General features: G+C 51.8%; 1 protein-coding gene across 3 annotated transcripts in view; it reads right to left on the bottom strand.

The window, feature by feature from the left end:
* Positions 1 to 1,143: 1,143 nt before the first annotated feature.
* JPH1 (junctophilin 1) overlaps positions 1,144 to 20,964 on the bottom strand; it is a 70,689-nt gene continuing 50,868 nt past the window's right edge. Inside the window, exons 3-6 of one of the 3 annotated variants that reach the window (XM_016153690.2) lie at positions 15,940 to 16,058; positions 9,882 to 10,528; positions 3,622 to 3,717; positions 1,144 to 3,158 (exon numbers count right to left, since the gene is read on the bottom strand). In XM_016153690.2, coding sequence (XP_016009176.2) covers positions 3,637 to 3,717; positions 9,882 to 10,528; positions 15,940 to 16,058 — 847 coding nt within the window. In that variant the 3' untranslated portion in view covers positions 1,144 to 3,158; positions 3,622 to 3,636. The remainder of the gene's footprint in view (positions 3,159 to 3,621; positions 3,718 to 9,881; positions 10,529 to 15,939; positions 16,059 to 20,964) is intronic. The other 2 variants (XM_016153689.2, XM_016153691.2) reach the window with 2 other exon arrangements.

The raw sequence follows: 20,964 nt of genomic DNA, 5'->3' as shown, positions 1-20,964 counted from the left end.
ATCAGTCACGGCTACGGCCAGAACGTCGCCCACATTCACGGCATTCGTCAGTATCCGTTATAGTTTATGTGTTCCGTGATTTTCTCCGCTCCATTAATTAGACCCCTGTGGGACTGCTGTAGGAGACTCAAGCACTTTTCAGTACCTCTTGGGTACGAATGAAACGTCGGGCACAGGCCACGAACCTGGGGTAATGAAACACCGCCCGATGACCGCTGCCCTGTACCGGCAGAAGGTGCCACGTCTGCACGCGCGTGAAGTCGGAAGGACGAGGCCACGCAGCCTTCGGGAGGGCTGCTCATCGCGACTCGAAGTTCCGCGTCACAAGGGAGCGCAGAGTAGCTCCAGATTCCACAAGCACGGTCTTCGCCCCAGCTTTGGCTCCCACCATTAAAGCGTGCGGTTCGGACACGATTCTGGACTCAGTCGTCTTTCCAGCGCCCGGCGCTTTCCCTGCCTGCTCCCCAAACCGTCTGTCCTGTATTGGGTTCCTTTAGGGTTTGCTAGGAGGATAATCATTTAAGTTGATAAATGGGTTAATACCTAGAGGTCGTAGCTTTGTGCATTATTTATATGGGGGTCTCCACTGCATTAGCCCTCAATAGGAGTGACAGACCTGGGGTTTTAAAAGCACGCTGGCAGCTCCCGGCAGCTGCTTTGGAGAAGGTCCCTGCCGATGCCTCCGAGGTCGCGTGCCTAGGCCAGCACCAAGGACAGCTTCGGAGGGAGCCCAGCGCAGGCTCACTCGCCTCCATGGGGCCCAAGCTCCCAGCAGTGCGCGTAGCAGCAGGGGCCGTGGCAACGTACTGACTTATTTGGGGGATAGTGGTCAAAAATCCTTAATCGAAAGTAGCCATGCAGGGGGGAGAGTCACCCCAACTTTGAGTTTTCCTTAAAAACAGGGGCAGATTAAAACACCGAATAAGGCACTAATCCAATTAATGAAGGCGAGAACAAGATCAATGCATCTCATTCTGCAAAATTATTTGAAAGGCCCAGGATGAAGTCACTCCCTTCCGCTGTGGAGCTGCTCTGAGCCCCGCCCCTTTCCACTGATAATCTTCAGATCTTTCCTTCGACACCATCACCAAAAATTCCACGCTAACTTAAGGCAGTAATTCACTCATAGAGGAAACACACCTGCACCTTTTTAAATAACCAACTTTTTTTTTATTAGAGCAGATACAGTTGTGAAAACTGTACATTATACATTTTGGTTTCAAGGATTATAAATAAAGGAACTCACAGGTACGGAGTTCTTTTTCACAGCAAGAAACTTTAAACAAAGTCATGTTTTATTAAGTACGTTGGCAGACCTCATGTGCTGTCCAAAATGTAGAGTACAGTATAACAACCCATTAGAAAGAGCCTTTCATGTAAAATACAGCTGTGCACATTTTAGAAAAATACCAACAATTTGAGCTTTGTTTTAAAAAAGCTTATAAATCATACATATATTTATAAATGGAACCAACATGCTCACTGTATAAACATATCCTTTAGTTATGTTACCCATTATTTCAAAGCATTACACATTTTAAATAAACACTTAATAAGATTAAATATTTCGTTGTTGTTTTTTTTTTTAAAAAAATCAGCTTTCCCAGCATAAAGAGCTATGGGGTCAGGAAGGAGAAATGAGAGACTGACAAAGGAACTTAAACGTTTCTTGGGTAAAAACGTACTTCCTAAATTTAAAAGTCAAAGCAAAATGTAAAAAATAAATAAATATACAAGTTGTGATTTTCATTTGCTCTCTCTCTGCTGTCGTCTTTGTTACGTATTGGTCACACCCAGGATTCTGAACATATTGCACTTCTGCAAAAAACACCACTGGGTCACTACCCTGCAGGTGACAAGCATTTAGTCCACACCTGTGCTAACGTGTGAATTGTCTCTTCTGCATTGAAAAGGTAGCGAATAAGGCAAAAAGGATCTGATTAAACCGTGCAGATCGTGAAAACATTTAGGAATAGCTCCCTCTCCTTTCATAGAGATTTAACAGAAACCTTTCCTCCCCTGATTTCTTTTTAAATAATCACTTTTTATAAAGACCATATAGTTTCTTGAAGTAAGCATGCTTCTGAATAATAAAGGATAAATTATAAAACAGCCAAAAAAAAAAAAAATCAGGTCGTGTCAGAATGACAAAGGACTGCAAAAGACAAATATTTGAACGAAAATGTCTAAGCCTTTAGAGTGTGAAATAAAAGTACAAAAGGACTTGGGAAAACATGAAAAGGCATAAAACCGAGAAGCAGTGATTTCGTCAAGCCCTACCTGGAGACATTCAACAAACATTTTGAGTTGGAAGGAAAGAGAAAGAGAAGAGCATTTATTAATAGCATCTTGCTTAACTTTCATGGGAATTAACGCAGCCGCTGACAAGATTTTATTTGGTTGTAAAGTACGTCAGCAACGAAACCGAATCCTCCGGACACCGATCACCGCGCTCCGAGCGGCGTTCGACTCCGCCCCTTGGAATCCCGGTGCCTTTCAGCTTCGAAAACTCAGCACCTCCCAAGTGCACAAATACTTCATCTCGGTAATATTAAAAATGTGTAAAATCGAATTTCTTAGGAAGGGAGAATGAATGCCTTCAAACTGCTAACTGTGGAAGACGAGTAGCGTTCTATCAGGGGTGCGGGAAGACTGAATGACGTGAAGAAAGATGTTATCAGAATCGACACGTCTTTCTCTCGAACGCCGTCGTTTCTTCTCCTTGAGAACGCGACACGTGGCGTTTCGCCCGGCCGGGACCGCGCGTCGTAGGTGACCGACTCTGCGTCGTGTTTCAGTGAACGGCGAGTGTGAAGGTCGCTGTGCACAAGCCAGCGTCCCTCCCGGGACGTTCTGGGGGGCGCGTGCAAGCAGCAGGTCGCGGCGTAGGACTGGTGAGCGATGCTGCTGCCCGCGTCTCCTGCCGCGGCCGGAGTGGGTGCTGGAAGCCGCGGCAGCACACTCCCCCGACCGCGCTCCTCGGCCGTCGGAGCTTCCCCAGCTCCCTACCGAAAACGTCAGATGGTAAAATAGTAAGGCAGCTGTTGACTTCCATCAAAAAAAAAAAAAAAAATGCAGCTCCATACATTTCCAGTTTAGTCACACTCCGCTAGGACAGATGGCGCAGCCAATGCCAAGAACTTCTCGGGATGGGGCTGCTTCAGCAGATTTTAAAAAAGAACGGTTATTAAGGTCTGCTCTCCGACACCGCCGCTCGCTTCAGCTCCCAGAGGACCCCAAAGCCACCACGCGCGCCCGGGGCGGGGGGGGGGGGGAGGCGAGCAGGTCCTCTGGCTGACTTTTCCGAGTTTCCTCTCTCTGGCGATCCCTTCCCAATTCCAAGCCTCCTGCCCCGTGTCTGAGTCTGACTGGGCCGTGCCATTTTAAGGGCTGATGCCACCGCTGCGGAGAACCGTGGGCTAGCTCCGCCGCTGGCTGGCACGCCTTCACTGAAGGGTCAGAACGGTTACGTCATTTAGTATCTATGTCGAATCACATTCGGGCGCAGCCAAAATTAACGTGAAGGACCACAGGTAGTTGGGGCGGGGGGGGAGGAATTTGAATACGGGAAGAGAATGTTATATGCCGTGATCGTGATTTAGAAATTGAGGCTCTTCTTACCTTTCCTAATTCCGATCAGGTTAGAAAGTGAACGAAAAGGATGGCCAGCCCGATATTCAACAGCATGACAAGGACAATCATGACCGAATTAGGGCCCTGGAGATGAAACAGAACAGAAGCAGCATAACGTTTCCGTGTCAACATCAGTGTGTAGATTAGCGCGCAAAGCCGATTACCAGCCCAAACGAGAAACAGAGCCCGACGCAGTCGTGGGTAAACGCGGCACAGATAATGGCCGCAGTCGGACCCAAAATAGCAGTGCCGTTTTTAGGTGGAGCCGCCCCTGAACTTTCACTTAAAAATGAATCCAGTCTTGGTTAAATCTAAAAAAAAAAAAAAAAAACAACTTAAAAAACAACTGGCTTCGTTCACCGTTCAAAACATGGAGGTGAGACATGGTTCCCGGTCCCGGGGTGAGGAACCGATGGGAATCAGATATGCGGTTTTCGGTAAGACGTGATCCAGACGAGGAAGAATTATTTCCTCATAAAGGCAGAGTGTGGGAGTAAAATCTGCAGGAGAGGGAGGCCTCCCAGAAAAAATTTAGGAAAAACTCAAAACGAGGTTCTCTGACCTTTGCTTTTTTCCTGGTCGTCTTTTTGGACACTAACCACTCCTCGAAGTAAAAACTGCAAGTGGGAAGTTGAACACTTTCACGAATTATTTTATAGGTCTGATTTTTTTGTTTGTTTCTCGGCTCATAACCACATTTCAGAAATCCAGTTATATTTAATCACAGTATCCTATTTTGATAAATATTACTGTAATAAATACCATAGCCCGAGGTACCCAAACTCGTTTAAAAAAACAAAGCAGCCTTATGTGGCCCATCTTTTCAGATCTGTCCAAGCTCGGCTCTCTTTATGACAAAGCCACCATCTTGGCATTATTAAAATAGCGTCTAGTTCTTAGCGTTACAAGTGATCAAGTGCTGGCCTCGAGACGTTATGGGGAGGTAGTTTTGTTCTTAAAGACGAGGAAACAGTTGTACTCTGTTTGAATGTCCGGTGCGCCTACATCGAAACCATGTTGCCAGTTCTCAAATGCCCTACGTGCTGCTGTTATTTTCAGGGGTCGGGGCTGCGTCAGGGAGACTGGAAGGGCCACTGGTCCCGTGCTCGTCTCCCGGGGTCTGCGGCTCGGGTCATGTGTCCTTCGGGGAGGCCACAACCTCCCTGGCAGAGGTTGGAGCGCGTGCGGCATTTGTTTCTCCATCCTGACGCGCTTTCTTGTCATTTCTTACTAACTGCCGCCGTACCCCCGAGATGGAGTTCCTGGTGGCAGGGGCCCTCGCCTGTTCGCCCGCACGTGGGGGGCTGCCTGGCTTGTTTGGGCAACCAGTGTTTAATGGAAACCCGCCACCTTCCGGCACTTCTCCAGGTGCCCTGGATGTGGCGTTTGAGCAGGCCAGTCCACTGCATGAAATGAAGAGCAGGGTGACCAGCAAAACCAAGGTGGGGGAAAGGAGGAAATAAAACTGGGTGCCCTTGACATCGGGACTGTTAGAAAGAAGGAAAGCCTAGCTCCTAAACCCCAAGTCAACGGAATTAAACAAACAAACAAAAAACACTACTTAATGCAGGTCTCTGTGTGCCCGGCAGCAGGCTAAGATTCCTGTGCAGATAATTTTTGCAAGTGGTCATTACTTCCATTTTATGCTGCCCAAGGTTATGCGGCCAGTCTGAACAAGTGCGAACTGGAATTAGCCTTCGGGCTGCCCACTTCCAAGCTCCATGTGCTTTTCTCTCCCTCTCCATCCCTATTAAAGCCACAGGCCTTAGTTTCGAAATAATTTCCATCAACTTCTCTTAAGTGGCATTTTCATCTCCATCCTATGATTCCACTGTATTATAAAAAGATCAAATTTTGGTAACCACTAGTGGTTCTTTCAAAATAGTTGTTCTAAATGAGTTGAGAGCCAAGTGACGTCTCGGTTATGGTTAATGCAGACAATGCTGGGGGTGACCTTTCAGCATCGTAACTCGGCGTGGGGATTCAGGAAATCTGGACTACTATAAACTTCGATTAGATTTTGTTCATGTAGGTGTTAAGAATTTCTGGAGGTGGATTTAATTAACAACTCCCAAGGACAGCGACGTGAAAGGGGAAGAGTAAACGTAGACAGAATCAGGGCAGGACCGCGTGGAGCTGCGTCTCACAGCGACCCGGCCATGGGAGCGTCACACAGAAAGGGCCTTCAGGGAAGCCGGCCTCAAAGCCTGAGGTGCGCCTGCGCCTTTAACCCCCATTTCATAAATCCTTAGGAGGTTCCGTGAGTTTATCTGCCCTTTTCGAATTGGTTAGCATGTTGAGTTTGAGTATGTTTTTTTTCCTACTGAACACATGTTTCATATGTTTATCGTGCGCATATGCCAGAATGCACACCCGTTCACCCTGCCAGTTCAGCTCCATTTATCAAGCTGTCTTCAAAGATGATGGCAAAGCAGCAATAAAAGGTTCAAGCAGCAACCAGGTGAGAAATAAATTCTGGGACGCTGTTGAACAGGCGGAGACCCAGATGTGACCTCTGTGTTCTTCAGATGCCTTGGCTGGGGACAGGGCAAAAAGCTCTCAGTTTCATAAATATGACTGGTGGCCAGTTGTAGCTTAAAATAGCAAAATGAAAAAAAAAAAAATCAGTCTTGCTTTTCAAGACCGATGGGGACAGGTGCAGCAGGGTGCGACGAAGTCAGGCCGGGGGGAGATCGAGGGCGGGAAGCCGCGGCATGGAAAACAGTTGCGACTCAGGAAATCGACCTTTGTCTGAAGGGGCGACCCGCCAAGTGAAAATTGTAAAGAAGTTTCTGCTAACTATGAGAGTTAGTGTAGTTTGTTAGACTGAAACTTCTCCTCCAAAAAAAAAAAAGAAGTAGCTTAATTCGGTATTAATAGCAAAATTTGATGATATGTATTTACTGTTTTGATTGTGCTATGTGTGCGGTTCAAACAGGATCTGACAGGAACGCCTTAAGGTTTACGATTTGAAAGAAACAGCAAGTAAACCTCAAAATAAACTTGGAAGCTGATTAGCGTAATGGCTGAGAAAACAGTGCAGGCAGTTTGCAGGGTCCTAAAGAGAAGACCCCGCCCCAGTACATCCGATGAGGCCCTAAAGACGCCACCACTGGCTGCTCCCCGAGTCAGCGTGCTGCGAAATCCTCCCAGACTCACGGTGTCGCGTGCTTTCCTGGGACCTGAGTCCCCATGCAGCCCCCGCCCACAGGGGTCGCCCGGGTTCGCAGGGGGCTGCAGACTAATCCCTGCCATTGCCCCTTCTCTGCCCACGCACGTTCAAGGGCGTCAGCCTGTGCCCCGGAAGATTTTCTGCCTTTCCAGGGGATCGGCCACCAGGGTGAAGCTGAGCACGGGTCAGAGTCCATTGGGACACAGCAGCGCCTCGAATGCCGTTTTGTTCAATGTGGTTTTGTTGTAAAATGGATAAGCTGTCTGTGTTTTCCCAACCCTCCCGTGTCTGTGGGTGTTTTCTGGCTAAACTGGTTCCCTCCCACATCCCAGAGATTTGCACGTGAGGTGCGCTGGCGTGGCTCCACCGTCCCTGTCTGAGTGTGGCTGCGGGTGGCCCTGCGATGCAAGGCGGCTGTCCAGCTGGGTCCTGCCTGGCACCCCAAGCTGCGGGGCTGGCTCTGGACGCCATGACCGTGGACTGAACTAAGCGGGGCAGAAAAGAGTGACCTCGCTTGTGTTTAATCGCCGTTCTCAAATACGTGTGCAGCTCGCATTTGTTTCGGTGTTCGCTAATAGAAGTGTTTCGGGTCCTTATTTAAAAGTTTGGTGATGTTTTCGTGAACAGAAATACGCAGGAGGAACTTAACGCCCGTTTCTGTCGATCAGCCTGTGGTCTACTTTGTCTCCCCTGAAGCCAGTTTTCAAGAGCCTATTGATGACATTATGGGAGGATGCACTGTATCTATAGACTAGGCTTCGACTGGTACAGGGTTGAAACAAACTTAGTAACTGCTGATGTTTTTTGAGTATTTACTACGGGCTAGGCACCAGGCTAAGAACTTTATAAGCATTGCCTCATTTAATCCTAACAACTCTGATACAGGTACAGAAGAAACCAGGTCACAGCAGTTAGGAAACCTGTCCCAGATCACACAGCAGGTGGCCACACAGCTGGGATGTGAGCTTGGGCAGTCGGTGCCACAGTTCACCCCCCTGACCACTAGCCTTCACTGCCTCAATAAGCTCGTTCACTGAAACTCCAGGTCCAGCGGGGTGAGCCAGTCTGACTCAGACTGGACCCTGATGCAGTCTAGTTTGCCCTCAAATATCTGCTTTAGTGTGAATGTTTCTGTGAGTTTTCAGGCTGCTTACAAACCTCTAACCTCAGGACACCTTTGTTTTAAAGGCCATTCAGTGACAACTTTCATGATGTTATCGCTTCTATGTGAAGGAGGCAGTTATCAGGGCGTGGAAGGCAGCTTCCTGCTCTTGTTGGGAAGAGAAGGTGAACTGTTAGACCCTTCCCGAGAAGGTGCCAAGTCGGTCTTGACTTCCAGGTCTCATCTCCCACAGGTGAGAGCTGCTCGGCCTCCTCCCGCCTTGGGCTGTAGAAGGGAACCCCAGAGACCCACCTGCGGAGCTGGAGGATACTTGGCTAACTCCAGGAATTGCATGATTCTGCACATAAGTAGAACAGATGCTTTTTCTAAACGAGGAGACTGTGAAGTTTATAGAAAGGCTCTCGCAGACAAGAGCTAGGGAACTCGCCCACCATGCAGGGGGCTGAGGCACAGGCTTCTCTTTGGGCAGTTCTGGAATTCACCTGAACCCCATGGCATAAACTATAGGGCATTGCACTGTTTGAATGTCCACCTGTACCTCGGGGAATGCTAATATACCTGGGAGGCTTTATTAACCTGTGACTATAAATGCTGAAAGCCAAATGAGGAGCCAATGATTTATTACATTTAATGAATCCAACAGTGATAATATTACTATGTTAGAGGTATAATATCAAGCTACCGAAATATCAATGTTAAAATTAGAAAAAAAAAAAGAATGCTTACTGAATGGAGTTTGATGCTCAGGAAGTTAATCCAGTTAATCAGATTGATATTTAGATAATTAAAAAGAATTTGAGAAAGGGTGGGAACCAGTATTTACAGATATTAGAAAAACAACCTAGGGAATTTCAAACATAAGTTAATTAAATGATGAATTTCAATTGCTTAACTCTAAGTTGAACAAAGAAACTAATGGTTGTGTTATACTCTTGTTGGCCAAGATATCAGTCCACACCTTCATGCAGGTATTTTTCTGAAATTACCAGTGAATGTTAGGTTGGCTGTGGCTTCTTCCCTAAGCTACGATTAACAGGCAACGCCTCTGTTGCAAAGGCGTGTGACTTAGATTCAGATTCTACAAATTCTACCGAATTCCATAAATCACCATCAAATCTCACTGGAATGAGGAGGATACAGATAATAATCGAATGCTTTCAGGTTGAATAAGAAAACTGAAATTTCAGGAACACTGACAGGCTGCGAGAATCGAAGACCATTTTCTTAAACAGTTGAAAATTTTCAGTTCTCATATGGGAAAGAAATTATCCAGGCTTTGCAGCTAGAATGTTTTAAGTAAAACCTAAACTAAACATTGATGAGGATAATTCACACTAGCTGGACAGTTTCGGGGAGACGAGGTGAGGCTGGGAACTTGGCCAACGTCAGTGAGCCCCGTTCTCCGCGCTCAGAGAGGCCGGGGCTCCTTTGTGGCCATTGGAGTTGGCTACGGCTCTGGAGATGAACCTGTGGGAGGACTCAGGTCACCAGGGTGGTGCCCCCACGGTGCGATGGGCAGCCTCTGAACAGGAAGCGGGTGCTCACCCAGCCTCCTGGTGCCGTGGTTTTGCGCCCCCAGCTCTGTCTGCAGAGCTGAAGCCTCCAGCAGCCTCTGTTACGGCAGCCGGGACCAGGCTGCGGGGAAGCTCACCGCAAGTGCTGGCAGGGACCTGCTCACACAGGACGCCGTGACACGCGGGTCCTGTCTCAACGCCCCTGCATCTGTCTAAGGTGGGTGAGGGTGCGGCTCAGTGACCATGGAGCAATTTCTGCTCAAAGAGCTCTTTCCTGTCTCCCGCTACAAATGCGCTTAGATTCGCTCTAAATGGCCTGTGTAAGTCGGGACTTCTGCTTGCCCAGCCATCGTCAAGGTGCAAGTCACCCCCCACTGCCACCTGCAAGAACCAGGGGGGGAAGGGAAGGGGAGGGGACAGCCCGTTCCGCATGACTTACTGAATTGGCTTCCTTTTCTGGCGTCGGGCACGAATCGTTGCTTGCTTGGTTCTTTGGTATAGCGAGTTCAGACTTCTTAGCTTTTGGCTCAGCTTTGCTTTCTTTGGCAACTGGTTTTGTCACAGATTTAGGGGGGCTCCATCTGTTGGGTGACGGCTTGTGCGCCAGTGCTGAGGAAGGGTGTCCGGACCCCCCGTCTTCTTCCCCGTCTTCTGGAGGGTGCTTGGGGGCGTTCAGTTTCACGTAGTAGCCGTGGTACTGAGAATGCAGCTCCCCGTTGCTGGGGTTGGGGACGTGGTGGCGGCCAGAGTACTTGGATGGGGGCGCGGTGGCGCCCGCCTCCTTCGAGGGAGCCCTCGCCATCAAGGGTTTGTTGACGGCGGCTGTCACCTGCTCGTCAGCCACGCTCCGCTTGTCTCGGTTGAGTCTGGCCCCTGGGCCGGGGTTCTGCTTCCGCGTGGGCTTTGGGGAGGGTGGGGGAGAGTGGCTTTGTTTGGGACTTGCCTCGGGAGACCTTGGGGGTGTCGTGCCTTTGCGATAAAAATGAGGCGATTCCTTTGGGGTAGGTGGCTTCTCCGGCACCTTTTCTTCTGGATTTTCTTTAGCGTCTATACCTTCCTGAAATCTCTGCTTGATATAATCTGGGCCTGGGGAAAAATGACAAACGGAAAGGGAGGTGATAGAGGCACACGGGCTCGTTCCTCATGGTGCGCACACAGCGGGTGCTCGAAGGGCGCTGTACCCAGCATCGCTGCGTGACAGCGTTGGCGAGATGCCCCAGGGACTTCACTCGTGTGTACATCAAGCAGCTGGTGGTAAAATTGGTCTGTTAGACATCATTTAAGTTAAAGTCACAGAACCCATCGACAACATTAGGGGGGGACTTTACAGTCAGCTTTCCTCTTTTAAATACATTTACGAGGCTTTCAGTAAGCAAAAGCACATTCCACCCCTCAGGGAAGAAGGATGTTGAGTTTTCATGTGAACATATACCATTCTTTATACTGTTTTGGTGGCCATCAAAGTTAAGCAGTTGTGACTTCCCTGAGGACTGCACTGCCCCGGCTGCTGCCCAAATGCAGCCAGTTAACGGAAACGCAGCTTACATCACTAACACTGACTGGTGTGTCTGACAGTTACTCTACGAAAGCATTTACATAGACCCGAGATGCTAGGTTAACGTTTGGTAAATTACTCACACTGTCAGAGGAGAAGCTGCAGGTGCCGTGTTTTTACCGAAACCTCCTGGTTAGGGCCGGGACTGTGGTCGAGACCCTGCTTTAGAAGTGACTGGCCAGCAGGCATCGGAGGCCAGACGGGACGGCTGCCTGTGGCTCTCTGGTCTTGGGACTTTGAGTACTTTAGGATTGTTTATAATGACCACGTTGTGTTTATAAATGGGAAACCTGTCACTTCAAAAAGGGGGCCGTGGTGCGTTGTTATTTTGTGGGGGAAGACACAGTGCCTCCTTCCAGGCACGCCACCTCTCGGCCCGGGGCGCAGGCAGCCCGTGGCCGCCTCCCCCATCAGCCCCGTTTCCTGTCAACAGGTAAGGTCAAGGTCGCCCCGTGCAGTTGGCGCGCTCTGCACATGGGCAGCGCTGACAATGTCACCTCTCACGTACACACGGGAGAACCGCCCCCGCCGGGACCTGGGCTCTTGTGGACGCCACGGCACGGCGCCTGCACACCTTCCTCCGCCCCCGTGGGGCTGCAAAGCAGTTATCCTTAAAACTACAAACTGCCCACTTACACTTTCCATCGCTCTCTTCGTGACGGTGCGAGCAATCACTTCTCGCCAGGAGGCTGCTATTTATCATAGGAAGCATTTTCCGAAACTCGGAGCCTCACTCGAATCTTAGGAAGCTGGCCAGGGGTAGAAGCAGCACCATGGAGAGCCCCCGGCAACACAGGTGGACCAGGGGAGCTGCTTTGCAGCAGCATCCGGAGTCACTAACCGGGCACTAGGCGGTTTCCACGGAGGCCGCCCAGCAGTAACGGAGGCCCAGAGCGATAGAGTCTGAGAAGATGGCGTAAGTGGTAGGGGAGGCTCTACCCCTCCGCCCTGTGGGACCTTCCGGGCCCCCAGGTGACAGTGCGTCGGTTCTGGGCACACAGTCGTAGTGGCCTTGTCTGCGAGCGCAGGGGGCACCCGTCCCCGTCCCTTCACGGGGCTGGCATGCCACACACAGGTGTGGAACGGAACCAGTGGTGAGAACCAGCAAACTCGTGAATTAATTATTTCCTATTTTTCTGTGAAAAAATTCGGAATTTTGGCTTTTGGAAGGTGAGTGGAGAAGTCATCTAGCTGAGGATGCTTCCCTTGTTTTAACCCAAAACATTACGTTTTAACAGGCAGACAGTTATGGAATGAAAATGATTTCTAGAAACTTCTAATTCATCCCAGAAACGTGACAGCAGTTCCCAGGCCGGCGCCGTGCGACACTTCACCTTTGACCTTCAATAATCACTTCGGTGTGTGGCCGCACAGATGCCGTTACGGACTAAACCAATGTGTGTGCCGCACACTCACGGGCTGGTATTTGCAGGAGCCGCCTCCGGGAGGTGAGGAGGTTTACATTAGACCACAGGGGAGGGGTGCTCGGGATGGAACTCGTGTCATTACGATAAGTTCCCTGTCTCCTCTCGAATGCAGATGAGAAAGACCAGGTGGGGAGAAGGCGGTTTACACCTGACCCTGGACCCTCAGAGCAGGTACGCCCCCACCTCCCGGTTCCCTTCTACCTGCCTGCCCCCCTAGATCTATTTCCCCCTTGGGGAGGGGAGAGGGCAGGCCACCACCTTCCTGCCCCGCCTCCCTGGGTTTACCCTGTCATTCCTCCAATTGATAAAAATCTTATACTTTAGTCAATATCGCTGAATATTAAAAACGCAGTGTTTTGATAAAAAGGAAATCGAAGCAGCAGAACAAACGACCATCACTCATGGTCCCACCCTGACCCCCCCCCCACTTGCTCAGTGATTAACCCAAGCCTCATCTCACCAGCTCGACTCCAGCAGCCCCGGAGCGCCAGTCCTTGGGGCAGACGCGCAGTGCCCCCGCGGCTCACAGGGGCCTGACCTGTAACACCAGGAGGCCGATTCTACTTCACAACCGCCAATGTCACCACTGCCTGCTCTCCTTGCTGGTACACGTCCACCGGAAGCTCCACCAGAAAGAAAACGTTACCACGGCATCTGGGCGAGGAGCATGAGACGGACCCCATCTCTGACGTGCCCCGAGGCTCAACTCACCCGACGCAGCCATTTCCTCAGGGACAGTCTTTCCCACAAAGCCACACGCACCGCTGCCCGCGATGTCCCTGACGACGTGACGCGCTGGCCTAATGCCACGGCCCCTCTCTCCTCTGCTCGGTGTCTGGGTGGGCGCTGCCCACTGTTGCCTCTGTGACTTTTTTCTATACTTCTGTGGGTGACCACCTCTTTCTTTAAACATGCTCAATGAGGGTACAAGGAAATCTTGCAGCCCTGAAACTCAGGCTATCACGATCACTTTATAAACCGGGCTTATTTTAAAATTAAACTTTGCGGGCTACCGAGTTCTCGGTGGATGACTTCCTGTGTCACACGGCAGTTCCTGTGTGTGTACGCAGTTGTCTATACACATATCCACAATGTTTTATTTAATCCTTTACTCAAAGCCACCCTACAAGGTTATTTTTTTCTTAGTTTTGACCTGAAAGCGTAAGATTTACCAACTCTTGAAAACAGGTAACTTACCACGAAAGTGATTACAATGTAAGCTACCACAGACATCTTTTCCCTGCAAAGTTAACTTCTCTGCACACCACATGCACCCCCGACAATGAGAACACAATCTGAGATGTCAGTTAAATGAGTGGCCTGACTTGGGAAAAGTACCTGAAAGCCCTTTTAGAAACACCTGAGGCCGTAACGAAGAAATGAGGTCTTACCACCTGTGGCAACATGGATGGGCGTGGAAGGTGTTATGCTAAGTGAAGAAAGTCAGATAAGCAGCCTATGACCTCACTGATGTGTGGAAACTAAGGAACAAAATGAACAAAGCAAACAGACTCATATACAGAGGACAAACCGCTGACTGCCAGGTGGGATGGGGGAGTTGGATGAGAAAGGTGAAGGCAACTTGGAAGTTGCAAAACAGTCCTGGGGATGCAAAGTACAGCATAGCAAAGTACAGCATAGGGAACATAGTCAATAACAGTGTATCGACCACACATGTGGCGCCAGACTGAATGGGGATCACTCTGTAAACTGTATAAACATCTCACCACTATGCTGTGCACCTGGAAACGTTATCTGAATGTCAACTAATTGAAAAATAAAACTGCGGTGACAAATGAAACTCTGGTCTGATCACCCCGTAAGTGCAGAGGGGGGACTATGGGAGCTCTGGTCCCTTGAAAAGATCAGTAATAGACAACACCTTCTAGACCGTTCTTCAGGAGGGTGGCCGTGGGTCAGCGGCCCCCCAGCCCCCTTAGCTCTTGCCTCACACAGACCGTTCTCACCTGCTGCTGGGACGTATCCATTGCTCACCCACGACTCTTCTCTGAAGCCGTTTTCACTAAGAAAGGGTGGAATTACACTTTCCCACAATACTTGTTCCCTCAGATGCTTTTACACCATAAAAGGCTTTTAAAACCATTTAGTAGTCTCGGGAAACTGAGATGACCTCTATCGTTTACCCCTCGGTAACACCTAATAGAAATCTGTAGAGTCCCCGTTCCCCAACACAATTAACAACAATCTAGAAATTACCAAACGCAGACAACAATGGTAAGTCTGTTTGCTTTCAAACTGGGCTCAAGCCCAGTGAGACGGTGGTCTCCCGACAATGGCCACGCTGCAGCAAGGGACGGCAGTCCGCCTGGTGGCGGAGCCCGGTCCCCCGCTCACACCCTACCGCAGGGGTTCACCGAGGCGCTGGGGTACCAGGAAAGGAGTTCGTGTCGCACCAGAAACTACTTCCTTCCCAGCGGTCACCATTAAACCTGGGAGGTTTCCCTGTCCTGACGAATCGCACACACAAATGACGACGATCTCACCCAGAGGGCTAAAGCAAATGCGCGCCAAAGAAAACACCCATTGTCACCGGCTGCCTCCCTCGTGCCATTACGGAAGTCACTGCGACGACGGCCTCGCCCGGCCGACGGGGCCTCGCGCCCGCCCGTCTCCGGAGCCGGTCCTCCGCGTGCTCCCTTCTCCCCCGCCAAGCTCCGCGAAGGCCGGCGTCCCGGCGTTCACACGGACCCCGCCGTTCTGCTCACGCCGACTTACCTGGGCCACTGCGCCACAGCAACGTCCCGTGGTTCCAACGTCCGTCACCTTCGTTGGAACCAAACGCGTACTGAACACGCGTTGGGCAGGGTGCTGGCTATCCGGCTCGACAGAAACCAACGTGGAAACACTCTTTACCAAGACAATGTAAATTCTGATACTGACAAATTCGGAACGTTTTTGGCCTCTCCACCTAGAAATCTATTGATCTCTCAATCACAAGATGCTGTTTATAAAACCATGGAAAAACGCATAAAAATGGCTGTGACCGTCTCCTTAACACCAGTATATCATAGAGAGGGATGGAGACTGTCTGCTGGGAAACCACTAGCCAGAGACTTAAATATTGAAACCCGCAGCACGTGTTTGTGGATTGCTGCTTTATGACACGTGAGAGGCAGGTACTCAGCACTGACTTTTGCTTTCTGAGGAGTCACTGTCACCTCCCCCTGTGCAGACGACTTGGCTCTGAGGGCCACGCCTCTCTGCCCCGGGACCGCATTCCTCTGAACTTCAGGAAGGTCAGTTCTCTCGGCTCCTCTCTGACTTGTTATTGTCAGAGGCACCTCCGTCTGCCGCGGTCGCCACGCTCTGACGCGCTGGTCAGCTTGGCTCGCAGCTGGGTGGGGGGCAGGACGGGAGGGACTGCGGCTAGGCCGAGTCCCCAGAGACGACGCCGTTTTCCAGTATTTCCAGCTTTCGGTCAGACGCCAAAGACCCCGAAGGCGAACCGGCCGCAGCGCGCTCACCTGCTCCGCCGCGGGCCCCGACGACCTTACCTGGCTGGTAGAAGTCGGGCGACAGCTCCCGGGCCACCGCTCTCGCGATGTCACTCTCCTGGCGGGCGGCCAGCGCGGCCTGGTCCGCGGCGTCGGCCTTGGCCCTGGCGTGGGCGGTCCTGCGGGGGGCGCAGAGGGCCAGTCAGCGGGGTGGCACCCGGCACCCAGCACCCGGCACCCACGCGCAGCGCTCCCTGTGACCCCGGCCGGCGCCTCCCTGCTCTCCCCTCCATCACGAGCCCCACTGCCGTCACGTTCCACTGGAGGCGCCGTGCACGAAGCCGCCAGTAAGTGGCCTCGATCCTTATTCGGGGGACACGAGGGATGAGCCTGTGCGGCCCGAGAAACCCCGGTTTTCAAAGCTCACTGCGCCACATCCCGCCTCGGCCGCGGCCCGCCTTCCTCTTCCCAGCCCGGAGAGAAGCGAGGTGTCTAAGGAGGACGCTGGTCGAGAAGGACGCGCTCTCCGGGCGGGAGCAGAACCGATCTGTAGTGCTAACTGACGCAAGACCCTCGTGGCTGGTCCAGGAGGCCAGTGTGATGCCATTGCGTGCGTGCGTGTGTGTGTTTGTGTGTGCGTGTGTGTGTGCGTGCGCGCGTGCGGGGCTGCAGGACCTCGGGCCCGCTGTGGCAGTGCACTCGGCAGGGTCCAAGGAGCCCCCTTAGCTGCTCCCTAAGCACGCTTCTTGTGTAAAACGGACAGGAGGCCTTGGGGAGGGGCACGTGGCTCTCGCGGAGTGACCTGGCCTCTCCCGGGCCCAGGGGCGGTCCGCAGAGACCTCCTACGCTTCTAGCGGGCGAGGGAGGCGCAGTGGGGGTGGAAACGGGACTTCTTATGGCAACGACAGGGAACGGACATCTGCCCGCCCGAGGGGAGGGCTTGGAGGCTGCGACCGAGAACTCTGAGCCGCCACTTCCGAAGAAGGCCCCGTGCAGTTAGCGGTCAGACGGTGACCAACGGCTCCTACTTCTTGTCACTTTGTACGCTTCCCCTTCTCCCCCGTTAGCACCGGGCAGGGCTACAGATAACTGCTAGGAAACAGGCATCAGGCCTAAGAGAGGTGCTCGGACCTCTTTCAGGAGAGGAGGTGGGTAACGGCGCTGCCCTAGCTGGTGGCAGCTGAGGCGGCCGGCAGCCCGTCCCCGGGGCTAGACCGCGGGAAGAAGTGGGAGCCGAGGCCTGGCCCGAGACCGTGGGCTCACCGGTGGGGGCCCCACTGTCCGATTACTCTCTCCGCCTATCCGCCCTCGTCCACACGGGCCATTTCACACCTACTTAGGACCCAGGCGAGCCTGGAGCTTCAGGAAGCCTGGGATTTTAAAGCTTCGGCCCTTTGCCTTATGCCCAGTGCCCGGTGGACAGCATTTGTTGAGGGCTCACGTGTTAAGTAAAGGAATGAAGGGGGCTCCGTTAGAAATAGCTGAGCAGGTGCTTTAAAATGAGCAGAGAGACAAAACTGTAGCGGAAATAAAAAGATCGGCGGGTGCCAAGGGGTCAGGGAAAGTGGGTGAGGGTGAGGGATGGCCAGGCGGATCCCGGGACATTCGGGGCGGCGACACCATTCTGCGTGATACTGTAAGGGGGGGTACATGACAAGATGCATTTGCCGAAGCCCAGGGACCTGTGCGGAGTGACCCCCATGTAAACCGCGGACTTTGGTTGACACCAACGTATCGGTGCCGAGTCATCGATGGCACCGAATGTGCCCACCGTGCAGGATGTTAGTAATGGGGGAGGCCGGGTGTGGATGCCGGCGGAGGAGGTGTATGGGACTTCTCGGCACTCTCGGCTCAATTTTTCTAGAAACTTAAAAACCGCTCTAAAAAAACTAAGTCTTCTAAAAAGAAGTGGATGAGCGTTTGAGCGTCAGAATGGTTGTTTCTGAACCCTGGAGGGTGTTTTTGATGATCTCTGTCCGAAGGGTGTTGGGACATGGAGACAAAATGCTGCGGGTAGGAACGTGTCCCTGGCCCGGCCTCGGGGCCCCGCGGGCCACAGAGCAGGGGGGACCCGGCCCCCGGAGGCGCCTGGGGACCGTGGTGCCCTCTGCCGCGTTCCTTCGCTTTCCCGGAACCTCGGCTCCTTTTTCCCAGAATCATTTTTCGCGTTATCTGCTGTTCTTAGCTGGAGCCTAATTACGTCTGCACATCGTAATTAATGAAACCATCAGAGTGCAGTCAGGCTGCCTCGCAGTGAGATCCGGCCCTTCAAGGATAAACTTACAAGCTTCAAGTACAAACGACTTATTCTGATACAATCGCAACCACCACCACGTTAGTCAAGTAAAACGGCAGTGTTATTTTCACCACTTTTTATAATGGGCTAAAACTAGACGACGGACAAACAGAGCTGAACCTTCCGGCAAATGCGTCTTGGAAGCACGGCGCCGGCCAAGCCTTAACCCTTTACTGCTTTACTTGCTCTTTGCTGTCAGGCCAGACAGGGAGTGGGGACCTTTCTGTCTGGTGCCCGTCCCCTGTGCCGATGCTCCCGCACCGCTAACGAGATGAGTCCAAACCACATTCGCGCCTGAGACCGGAGATCTCAGCAGCCCTGGATCTGATCACGGGGAGGAGGAGCGGACGGGAGCCCGTGCTGAGCTGCTGTCACTGCTAGCTTCGTCTGGCCCGGCCACCACAACGCCCAGGATCATGCCCCGGGGAAAATCCAGGCTTGAGCCTGGCTCGTGGTAGTGAGTTCACGTGTTCAAACCCCAGGCTCAGTTAGAGTGACACACTGCCCCTTAAGCGGCCGGCTGGCTGCAAGTGCCCTTGAGCATGGGCTGCGGTCGGGGGTTCAGGCCGGGCGGTCGGGAGCCCCTCACGGCGGCTGCGCTCTGCGTTAGCCGGTCGCGTGGAAAGCGCACGCATCCGAAAGGAGCCGCGTGCCTCAGAACCTCCGGCCACGCGGACGAGGGCCGGCGTTGCCAGTCCCCAAACTCTCTCCCGTCAGACGCGGTAAGAAGTAACTAACTGAACGGCGGCTTCGCTCAGGCATCGGCCGCTGACTCTCTTGTAGGGTCGTGTTTTTATAAATAAACCAGAGTTTGACCTTGTGCAGATTCCTACGTATGAGTGACGAGACATACACACCGGGGTGACCGGCTCAGCTCGCACGGCAGCTCAGCGGCTCCCGCCTGGATGCGAGCCCTGCAAAGGCCACTTGTACACAGCCCGAGTCCCCGGGGGACTTCTGCATGGTAGGCATCCCCTGCACTTACGAGCTTAATTGCAGCTTTTTTTTCTCAATCCTAACTTGATGAGTATCTGAGGTTGTTTTCTCTTAATGATTGAAAAAGTGTTTCGCGAACTCTCAAGTCATGTTACTCAGAACAGTCTCGCTTCCCCAGTATCTCTTAAACATAATATTTTTACCAAAAAAAAAAAAAAAAGCACATAGAAACAGTACACTGAACACACCCAGCTAAGGTAACACGTGGGTCCCTGACATGTCCACCCCAACTTCTCTCAATCTTTTATGCATCTAATCACTGATAGAGCTGATAGTTTTAAATCTAGAATGTACAATTCTGCTAACGATAAAACTGTACACACTATTTACAAATTTTCCTATTTCTAATTTTTCTATATTCTTTTCCCAACAACAAATGGCTCAAAACACGCTTTGCTGGCAGAGGCTATAATAATGTTTGGTTCAGGGGATACACATGTGATTTGCTTTGATGTCCAAATATTTAGAGAAAATCATTAGCAACATTTAAAAATGAGAGCGACTGGACCTCAGACCCAAAATCTCCGTGGGAGGCAATGCCGCGCTCACAGCTGCTCAGGCCAAAACCCTCCGAGTCGTCCTGACGCCCCCTTCTCTCTCTCACATCCGCGGTCAGCAAACCCTGTCGGCGCTACCTTCAGAACGCGCCCCCAGCCGGCCCTGGTCACGTCGCTGTCACCCGTCGCCAGGGTCACCGCAAAGCTCACGTGACCCCCCTGCTCCCATCCCAGCTGCCACCTCTTCCGAATTCCTCTTGAAAACACCTGCCGATCACCAAAATTCTTTCTGGGTTTTGGCATCATGGTAAGAAAATAAAAAAATATATATATGACCTGTTATCCTCCCTCTTGGACTGTGACGTTATTCAGTTATGAGAGAGGACCGATCATCTTGTGATTGCGCTTTGCAGCCCGAGAAGCAAGAAACGCTCTCGATGAGGCGGCGTCACAGAGCTCAGCGAAAACGCGGAGGCCAGATTCCTAAGCCGTGGCCCCTGGAAGAGGCTGGTTCTCCAGTGCGGATTCGCTTCTCTGAGAAGAGCGACCCGGCCAGGCTCGGCACGTGCTCCTCGGGCGGAGGGACCCGAGGCCCTTCCACGTCCGTCCCAACTGCTGACTTTCCATCTTTTATACATCTATCCGCTGACGTGGCCGAAAAAGATTTCGACCCAAAAAGGACGGTGATTCTCGCTCGTGAGAGTGAGAGTTGCATCACGTTACTTTAACTAACATAGGAATGTCCTCATAGAATCATAATTCATATCACGCCCTCGGCTCTTCAACAAGGGCAGACAGGAGGAACGGAGATTTACGTGGGCAATGCTCACACACTTTTGGGTAAAATGCTGTCCATGGTGTGTCACTGTCGTGTTTATAGAGATCTAGGTGACATGCATCTTAAAGTTTGGCTACTGGAAAAGTTTGGTCTCTGGTGGTAAACTGATGTGCCCCCTGCATCATACGACGAGAGCTACGTAATTGCGACTTCTCTTTCCCCTAGAGCTGCTGGGAAGCGGGGGGCAAATCTACTCTTGATGGACGTGAGTGGTTACCTCCCCCGAGCTATATGGCGTTAACGTGCCCCAGTGTCGGGAAGGCCATTCCACGTGCGACTCACCGTAAGGCCCTTGCGAATCCTTCTTGGAAGCTGGCAAGGTAGTGACCCCAAATCGCCAGCTCACTAAGCTCCTGCTACAGTGTGCTCTGAACTCTCGCCCCGCGCAGTCTGTTAACGCTCAGGGACACACGGAATCCCTTGGGGGCAGCTGAACCTACCAGTCAACTTCCTGTGTA

The sequence above is a fragment of the Rousettus aegyptiacus genome, unplaced genomic scaffold (assembly GCF_014176215.1).
Source record: "Rousettus aegyptiacus isolate mRouAeg1 unplaced genomic scaffold, mRouAeg1.p scaffold_m13_p_15, whole genome shotgun sequence".
Classification (NCBI taxonomy): domain Eukaryota; kingdom Metazoa; phylum Chordata; class Mammalia; order Chiroptera; family Pteropodidae; genus Rousettus; species Rousettus aegyptiacus.
This window is presented reverse-complemented; position numbering and strand designations above follow the sequence as displayed.